Source organism: Enoplosus armatus, unplaced genomic scaffold (assembly GCF_043641665.1).
Source record: "Enoplosus armatus isolate fEnoArm2 unplaced genomic scaffold, fEnoArm2.hap1 Scaffold_76, whole genome shotgun sequence".
Lineage (NCBI taxonomy): Eukaryota > Metazoa > Chordata > Actinopteri > Centrarchiformes > Enoplosidae > Enoplosus > Enoplosus armatus.
This window is the reverse complement of record NW_027261268.1, coordinates 7501-17500: the sequence shown is the minus strand read 5'-3', so window position 1 is coordinate 17500 and position 10000 is coordinate 7501. Positions and strand designations below refer to the sequence as shown.

Below are 10000 nucleotides of genomic sequence, written 5' to 3'. Positions count from 1 at the left end.
TTCACAATAAGACTGTAATATGTGTGCACAGTGTTTCAGATTAAACTACACAACAGTATATAAAATACTTCAGCTCCACGTCGACTACAACAGTGAAATGCTACTTCAGTAAGGGTCTGAACACTTCCTCCTCCTGCATTCATGAATATGAAATATGAAATATGAATGCGTTCTGGCCCAAATAATGATAATAATACACCAACACGTGACCCTCATGTTGTATTGAGATGAAGATGATTCTGATCTTTTTCATTCCTCTCCTGCAGTTTTCTCCGTTCAGTAAGACCTCGCTGGCGTCCTGCTCGTACGACTTCACTGTCAGGTGAGAGCGACTCTCGTCACCTTCTTCTTCTCTGCTCGTGTAGCGTCACCCTCGCCGTCTTACTGTCCTGATCCTGAAGCACTTTGTCTGAGGAAAGTTCTTTAAATGAAGTTTTCACACTGACTGTGTGTGTGTGTGTGTGACTCATTTAACATTAATGATCCGAGGAAATGAGGGAGGTGTTACAGGTTTCAGTTTAATGTGTTTGGACAAAGTAAATATTAGTGACCAGTAGAGAGGAAACCTCTGATTCACACTTTATCTCTCAAAGCAAACAGACGACACACACGGACAAATATTCCTGATGTTAATCTACAGCACTTAATGTTTACAAAGTCATTAACAATCTAATAATCATTTAGCAGAATTAACAGCACTGTGCTCTGTTCATTTTCAATTCATCGTTTCTAAAATGAACTGATTCATTGTTTAAAATGTCAGAGAGCAGAGAGAAATGCTCACGTGACGTCTTCATATGTCTCCCTTTGTCAGAGCTACTGTCTGAAACACAAAGATATCCATTTTACGATCAAGGCAGCAAAGTATTTGTCATATCTGCTGTATGACCTAAACGCTGAGTTGTTGTTGTTGATTATTTCACAAAGCCAGCTTCATAAAGACACCTGTGCTTAAGGTAAAGTACAGATATATAGATATGACAGAGACACTTTTCTGGAGGTTAAAAGACTGAAGTAGCGCATCATGAGGTTTCATATTTCTGCTTACGCTCCTCTTCCTTCAATTACCGACCAGTGGATGGATGGTGTCCCCCTAATGAGGAAGGACACCGTGGTGATGTGTGATAAAGTTAACTGGTGTGTGAGATGGAAAGAAAGAAAGATGGAGATGAGATGAGCTCTTCCTTTTATTGAGCTGCGGAGTTAATAAAGCTTGTAATATCAAGCAAGACTGCTTCTGTGTTTCTAATGAGGATGTGCTGCTTCATCTTTCTCTCTCTGCGCTTCGGTTTCTGCAGCCGCCGATTTCCCATAAAGTCTGTTCTGTTCTATCAAACTGCTGACGAGTCTGTTGTCAGCTGTCTGTAAGTCTGTCTGGTGGATAAATACATGCACAGATGGGATTAGATGGACTGATAGACGGAGGGCAGGGTGGTCTACAGTCGAGGCGTCGCTTAATATTCTCTGGTTCCAGATTCTCATACGTGATGATCTGCTGTAAACTGAATATCTTCAGGTTTTGTTTGGTCGGGCATCATAAGTAATTTAAAGACGTCACCTTGGGCTGCGAGAAAATGTAATTCTAATGAAGTTACGGACTACCTCGACAGATAAATCAATAATGAAAACGATCTGTGTCGTAGACCCTCCATGGAGCGATGACAGGGATGGAGTACCAATATTATCTCTTGGTATGATAAACTTTATGACTCACCAGTCCAGGAGGGGGGTACAGGCAGCACAGGCACCTGCCCCCCCTTTAAAGGTTCTTCCACGTGATCAAATTGATTGTTTTAACTAATGCATGGAAGAAGAAACAGGCAACAGTGTTGAACCATAGCACATGTAGTGGAAGCTGGGTGGAACTGCAGAAGATCAGATGTTCAGACGCAGCATCCAAGTCAAACATCTGTGTCCCAGCTGTGACCGTCTGTATCAATGTCTTCAAATGACTCAGTTAACAAAAGATGGAGGGGTGATGGGGGGGGGGGGTTACAATGCCAAAGGGAGTGAAGAGGCTGAAAGATGAAGAGATGGCTCTGTGCCAAACCCTGTGTTTTATTGATCCGTGTTTTCATTGGCTCAAATACTCTGTGCTGAGTGCTGATTTCATTAGAGGCTGCCCTGACACACACACACACACACACACACACACACACACACACACACACACACACTGACACACACACACACACACACACACACACACACACACACACACACATTGTCTGTTTAAGGGTAGTAAACAGCCTCTGTAGTAATAATCCCTAGAAACAAATCAAAAAGTACAGAACAACATTTGTCTCTGTTTTCCCAGAAGACGGCCGCAGGCTGCAGTCGTCTGTAGACGACTACAGACGTCTACAGACTGAACTGATTCATGACGATACATTTTCTTCCTCTTTGGTTTGCTGCTGCTCTTCTGTTACAGCCTGAACTTCAGGTGGGGGTCTGGAGGATCAAACCTCAGGCCCAGATGCAGACTCCAGATTTTATCTCTAGTGTGGGTCAAGATCCACAAAGCTGGACTCATTTCCCACAATATGGGTGATATAATGTGACCCCCCCCCCCCCTGCCTGGTAAATGCTCACGTCTTTGGAACACAGTCACCGAGCTGCCTCCAAGCTGAATGTTAACGATGTGAAACCTGAACACAACAGAAGTTTCCCCTCCACGACTCTTTCTCGGCAGGTTGAGGCGATGCAGAGGAACTTTTCGAAGCTTTCTTCAAGCTGAAAAGTCTCCGATCTTCTGCGTTATTAAGCTGCCGACTGTCCGCTCTCTCAGATAATCCTTAATCCATCCATTACTGCTGTGATAACACGGCCTCGGTGGCTTCATCTGATGTTATCTTATTAAAACACTGTGACTGGGACGATCCTGTGTGTGTGTTGATGTATGTGTAAACCCTCTGAGCATCGATCAGGACTGACTGCAGGAGGCTCTAATCACCTCATTAACAAAAGACTTGTCTCTTTACATCATTAGTCCTGATCAGCAGCCTCTCTGCAGTTTGTAACTTTGATAAAATCACATAAAATACATCATTCAATAATATTTTGAACATTGTGGATGTTTTAACACATGATTATGGAGCTTTTATTGTGATTTAATGTCACACTATGTATTAACTACAGTAACTCATAGCTCATAGGAGGTGGTCCACATGAACGGCTAGCCTGGCTCGGTCCAAAGGTAACAAAATCCACCTACCAGCGCCTCTAAAGCTGTTTCCAGGTTTATGCTAAGCTAAGCTAACGTCTCCTGGCTGTAGCTTCATATTTACTGTACAAACACCAGAGTGGTTTCAGTCCTCCATCTCCCACAAGCGAGTGTTTGATACTCGACTGTTGATGCTTGATCCTTGGGACACATTTTGGTCAGTGAGGCTTGATGTAAAGTCCTACATACTGTCTATTTATTTTTGGTTTAGGTATTAGCACTAAACTTAGTGGCACTAAAACAAGTTGAATGTTAGATTATGAGACGTGACGGTGTGTTAAATCTTAAACTGAGTGCCCCCACATCCACCTGTTCCAGCTTGTTACACCTTCCGCTGTGTAAACTCACACACACCTGCCTCTATAGGCCCTCCTGTGTGTTTAGACACTGGTTGTAACACGTAGAAACGCTGATCTAATCCACCTGCACACACAAAGAACAAGACAATGTGAGTGCACATACAGTACTCACATGCAAATACATCTGAGCACACACCTGCATGCACATGTACACACATGCATGCACATGTACACACAGTACAGTTCTATTAATCCTTCTTCATACCTCATTTCCGCTCCCCGCCGCCCCGTTCCCTCTCGTCTTCGTTTATTTAGTCGCAGTCTTGACAACAATATCAGTTTAGATTTGAGTGGAGCGGTGTGGGGGACCCTGACAGCCGTCTTCTGTCTCTACAATATGTTGAAGTCTGTTTGACTATTGGATGGATTTCCATGAATCTTTGAGCAGATATTCGTGGTCCTCAGATGATGAATCCTAACTGACTTCATGTCGTGCCAAGGTCAGGTCAAAATTTCAGTTTGCCCAATACTTTGGTTTATGACCAAATACCTGCTAAACAAACGACTTTCCCATCAGCCTCAGCTGTACTTTGTGTCAAGTCCTAATTAGCAATAGTTAGCATGCTAACATGCTAACTTAAGATGTCGACAATGGTAGACATTACACCTGCTTAACATCAGCATGTTAGCGTTTTCATTTTGAGCATGTTAGCATGCTGACGTTAGCATTTAGCTCAAAGCAGTGACTAGCATGGCTGTAGAAGCTTAGCATCATTAATGTCCTTCTGATTCCAGATCTGCATCTCAGTAAAGAGCCTGTCCTCACCAGGAAACATGTTGTTTACTCTATAACTTCATTTATACTGTGGACTCTGGAGGATTTGTTGCATCCTCATTCTGTGGTGTGATCATTTTCATCACTCTCCTTTGTGATGGCAGAGTCCAGCCTGGACTCTCTGTCTCTCTGTCTGTCTCTCTCTCTGTCTCTCTGTCTCTGTCTCTCTCTCTGTCTCTCTGTCTCTGTCTCTCTGTCTCTGTCTCTCTGTCTCTCCCTCTCTGTCTGTCTCTCTCTCTCTCCCTCTCTCTCTCCCTCTCTCTCTCTCTCTCTCTCTCTCTCTCTCTCTCTCTCTCTCTCTCTCTCTCTCTGTCTCTCTGTCTGTCTCTCTCTCTGTCTCTCTCTCTCTCTCTCTCTCTCTCTCTCTCTCTCTCCCTCTCTGTCTGTCTCTCTCTCTCTCTCTCTCCCTCTCTGTCTGTCTCTCTGTCTCTCTTGTGGGAGAATAATGTCAGTAAAGCCCTCGTGCACTCATACGTAGTGTTTGAAGTATACTTGTCACGTTTTAAAGCGTCCTTTATGTGGTCCTTACGTCTGTGTGGACACACCACACAGTCGTGTCATGTTTGCTTTAGATAACATGTCCTCTCCAGTCTGTGTTTGTGTGACTCTTAACGTTAATTTCCTGTTTAGATTAAAAGCATCAGTGACATCAACTGATGGGAGGATGTAATCGCTCTCTTTACATGTCTGTCACTTCTCGCCCTTATCTTACATGTTTTCTGGCTTTCAGTTTGTCCTTGTATCCTGCCCCCCCCCATTTCTCTCTGTCCGTTGTGACTTAATGAGTTTCATAGTAATAGTGAGACACACACACAAAGCTGGCAGGTGAATGGACGGTTCCACAGAGTCAAGTACAATAGAAGCTAAATAATTACCTACCATGGAAACAAAAGACAGCGCAAGCCTCATTTATGCAAACAGCATGGTGTATTTGTCAAACTGGGACGGTCATCTGGTCTCGTACACACACATCATTAAACCTGCAGTCAGAATCACACATCAATCTGACACCTGCTGATTTTAGAGATCCGACTTTCTCTTCTGCTCAGTTCATTTGAACGCCTGAATGCCTTTTGAACATTTCCTAGATGGTTTTAATCAGTCTGTTTGAGAATACGCTGAAAAAACATCTTTTAACCGCATAACACCAGCAGACCTGATAGAGTAAAGTAAAGAAACACAATAGAAGATGGAGGGTTTTTAAAAAAAAATGTGCCTTAGGATCAGCTCTGGACGTCTCGACTAATCGATTACTCGATCATTTCAGCTCGACTCGACCGTAGTTCTGTATATCAGTTGTTTACTTCATTACGTTGCTGTTTGTGAGATGATTTCCTGGCTAGTAAATAAGAAAAAAGCTCTGTTTGTTCTCCTTCTTTCAGTGTTAAAATGTAAAGAGCCGGCTCGCTGCAGTCGGCAGTGAATCATTGCTGTTGGTCCTTTCATGAAGCCAATCAGGGCCTCAGTGGCTCTCAGCTGCAGGATTATTACTCCTGCCTCTTAATGCACTGCACGGGAGCGCCGGGACACAAGTGCATTCATTTCAGTCGAGGTTTTTTATGTTTTTGACGTATTGCTCTGCACTATGGGTGATGAACGTGTTGGACTTTCACTTCCTGCATATATTTGTGAATGAGTGAGCACGTAAAGCCCCTTCACTCTGGTGATACGCGCTTAGATATGTAAAGTTACTTAGAATATAGATATGAGTGGATGTGTGTTGTCATGGTTACACTGCGGTCTTTTTTTGCTCTCTTCTAGCAGCAATTTCATCACATTTTTAGACTAAATCACGAAAACAGTAGCGTCTCCGTGAGGCTCTCCAAATGAAACACGGACATGTTGGTACCTAAATGTTTGGTGGCAGCTCATCAGGCTCAGCTCTACTTTGTCAGACTAGGCCCGGCTTAAGGCCACACTATACTACAAACAAAGTGCTTGTTGGAAGGAGCGTCTGAAAGCACCTTTTTTAAGTGTGGAATTAGAATCTGCAGCTTCACTGGTCTCGTTCTTCACACAACTTCTTGTCTTCGAAGAGAAACTGTCTGAAAGTGTCGCCGTTATCCTTCAGTGTGTCACATAAAGTTTGCCTCACTATGACTTTGCAAAGACCGTCTGTGTCAACGCTCATTCTTGACATCCAAAACAAATAAAAAGAGTAGCAGAACAGAAAAAAACTGGAGCTTTTATCTGAGCTTTCAGCCGCGTCTCACAGTCTTCTTCAGTAGATGGACTTTTCTCAAAGACCGAATTTCCAAACTGAATCTGCTTAAAGAAGACCGTGAGATGCAGCTGAAAGCTCTGGAAAATGCTAGTTCTTTTACTTTGTCGGGTAGTTTGTAAATTTGACCACATTTCCAGAACAGCTGTGAAACCAGTGAAAGGAGGACAACAATCAGTCAGTCAGGTGCAGGACGGGGACGCTGATAAATAAAGCTTTTATCATGTTGCTGCACTGAAGCCCAACTTTTCCATCTGGATGCTGATTGGCCAACATGTTTACTCCTCTTTCAGCTTCCTGAGAGAAAGTTTCTAGACTTTGGCACCGATCGATAACTCAAAGAAATGAACAAACTGTGCTCATTGAGACTGAACGTAAAGCAGTGTGCAGAACACACACACATTCAGATGTACATGTCGACGTGGGGAAAAGTGAGTGTGAGCAGTGATTTACACTAACAACTTACTCAATATATAATATCTCTTAATGCGCAACTCTCCCCAGACACCCATCGCTCATTGTGTGTGTGTGTGTGTGTGTGTGTGTGTGTGTGTGTGTGTGTGTGTGTGTGTGTGTGTGTGTGTGTGTGTGTGTGTGTGTGTGTGTGTGTGTGTGTGTGTGTGCGCGCTCCAGTATTAATACGGGCCTAATGGAGCCCAATGGGAGCTGCAGTGTTCCCTCTGAAAATGATTTAATTACATTTGCAAAGTGGATGAGTCTGGAGGGAGTGTTTGCTGCGTCAGGGCTTTGGCACACACACTCACACACACACACACACACACACACACACACACACACACACACAAACACCACTCTGTCAGGACCAGGAAGAGAAACAGTCTTTCAATTAGTCTGATTGGCCGCTGCTGCCTGAAGTCTGGAGGCAGTGTTTTATTGGCTCTCTCTTTCTCTCCACTTCTCATCTCTCTCAGTTTCTTCTTTCTGTTTCAGTTTTATTTTTCTTTATCTCATTCTCTAGATTGCGGCCCTTTTTTTTTTTTTCCATCCCATCCTCATTACCTCTTTTAAACTCTTTCTCTCGCTATCCTTCTCTTCGTCTTTCTCATCTTCCTCCCTTCTTTTCTGCATTAAATCCTACTCAGAACTGTATAATATGATTTGTGATCATGTAAAGTGACATGTTTGCTTTTATAAAGGGAGGCGTAAGCAGGTGTATGCTACAGTCAGCTGCTTTATTGGTCTAATATTTTTCTACTTTTTCTTTATATGAAAATAACACTCAACATTGAAGTGCACTGCGTGTTCATCACACCAAAATATTTAAAGTATTGAACATGATTACCAGTTGTGGCAGTTTTTTTCCTCTCAGTAGCATGAATGTACTCAGCTAATTTCAGTCCAGTCTGTGAATTAGATTATGAGAGCTCTTTTGTGTAAATTCCCTTGAGGTTTGGCAGTTTTGGCTTAAGGATGGTTTCCATAAAAGACGTCTAGAATGAGAGGCTGTCATCCTCTGGGAGAGTGGATTATATTCTGCTCATTAGTGGAAGTCTTGTTTTAATCATGGAGTCGGAGGAAAAGTCAGGGGGTCGATATTAAAAAAAGGGTTAGGATTCATCTCTGGGGCACCAAGAATATCAACTGTAAATTTAATGGAAACAGTTTTCAAGATACTTTGTCACGGATAAACTTTTTAGTCAACTGAAAAATTGGACCCGCCCGTGACTTTAGATGAAAGACTATCGACAGGCCTGATCCTCTGGGGACCAAGAATATCAACAGCTACTTTATGAAACCTTTTGCGCTCAAAGAGTCGACATTTTACTTCAACATTATTGTGATATTTAGTGTTTGATCTTGTGGAAAGCTGTTAGTGAAATAGAAATAAAATATCTGTGTGTGTGTGTGTGTGTGTGTGTGTGTGTGTGTGTGTGTGTGTGTGTGTGTGTGTGTGTGTAGGTTCTGGGATTACAGTAGGAACCAGCCTCTTCTGGACACTGTGGAACATCACTCAGAGTTCGTCTGTGGACTAGACTTCAACCTGCATATCCCCAACCAGGTAACACACACACACACACACACACACACACACACACACACACACCTGTCCTGGTAGTGTTGTTTAAATGTGCTGCTCTTTGTTTTTTATTTGACTTTATCAGTATGACTATAATTTGAGAAATCAGCTGACCTTGAAGTTGCGAGGACATTGTAGAGACGTGGCTTATCTTAATCCTGTGATGTTGGAGCTCCTGGTTCGGTTTCCAGCAGCAAAGTGGTTTCAGGTGGGGTGGTCCTTCCTGTGGAGGATCCAGGGATCTATTAAGAGACCTGCATATGGTGCGGCAAGTCAGCCTTGCAGCCATTTTGTCCCAGTGGGGACAACTGCTGTATAGACCACCATCATCAGCTATATGTAGAATACGCTTCACTGAACGTGTCAGAAAAATAATAGACTTTGAACATGAAAAACATGGCTGTCCTTGAGACTGCTGCCACTGCAACCCGGACATGGATGGGCCATGAACAGTGGACCAACATTTTAAAAATCCCCCAATCCTTTTTGTTTTTGTCTTAGCTGCAAGTTGTTGAGGTCACAGAAAATGAAATATCGTCTGGATTAATTCTTCATATTATCTTCTCATCCAAGCGACTGTAAAGTTGTAGAGAGTGTGTGTGTGGGTAACCATGTCTGCGTCCACGTCCGGTTTCCTCTGTGTTCGTTGCTGTGGTCGTTGAAATGGGGCCATCCATCACTCGAGGTGAACCCACACACAGCAACACAGGGCTGTCAGGCAGCTGTGTGCTCCAGTGTGTCGGGGGAAAGGAGCAGTGAATTGAAAAGGCCACTCATGTCTAATTCAATTTTCAGCTAATTTGGACAGGCGGTGTCCCTCTCACACCGTATGCCCCCCCCCCCAGAGAAGAAAGTCCAAAGCCAAGTGGTGAAAATGCCATCAGAGTTCAGCTTTATGTCACCAGATAAACGCGGGGGAAATGGTGACAAAAAGCATCCTGGGATCCACATTGTGATTGGCCACAACTTCTCTATGAAAGAGTGAACTGAGGTTATTGCTCGTTCGTTACTGCGTCATTTTAAAACTCCTGTACTCAAAGCGGTTCAAGGGAGGTTTAGCTTCGTTAGCTATACTTTAAAACAGCCCTTAAAATGCCTCGAGCGTTTTTAATGTCATGTATTTTTTTTCTGACTGGAACAAGAGTGGCTTTGCACGTTTTAGCCCATTAACTAAATGGTGCATACATCACGGCTGACCATTTTCAGAAGTGTACCATTAGTTTTGAGATTGATTTCCTACCTTCAGGCTCGCCATCGGATTCAGTTCATTTCAGTAAGACTTTGAAAATCAACCTGCAGAGGTTTGAAAAGCTCTTCCATGAGACTCCAACTCCCAAGATGTGACTCGACAGCCAAACAAGAACTGTTTTAATGGAAGAAATTC

General features: G+C 43.2%; 1 protein-coding gene across 2 annotated transcripts in view; it reads left to right on the top strand.

Annotated features, from left to right (window-relative positions):
* Window positions 1–10000, top strand: part of LOC139307312 (peroxisomal targeting signal 2 receptor-like) — a 32500-nt gene that overhangs the window by 15000 nt on the left and 7500 nt on the right. For both annotated transcript variants that reach the window (XM_070931128.1, XM_070931127.1), the window contains exons 9-10: window positions 267–322; window positions 8499–8598. In XM_070931128.1, coding sequence (XP_070787229.1) covers window positions 267–322; window positions 8499–8598 — 156 coding nt within the window. The remainder of the gene's footprint in view (window positions 1–266; window positions 323–8498; window positions 8599–10000) is intronic.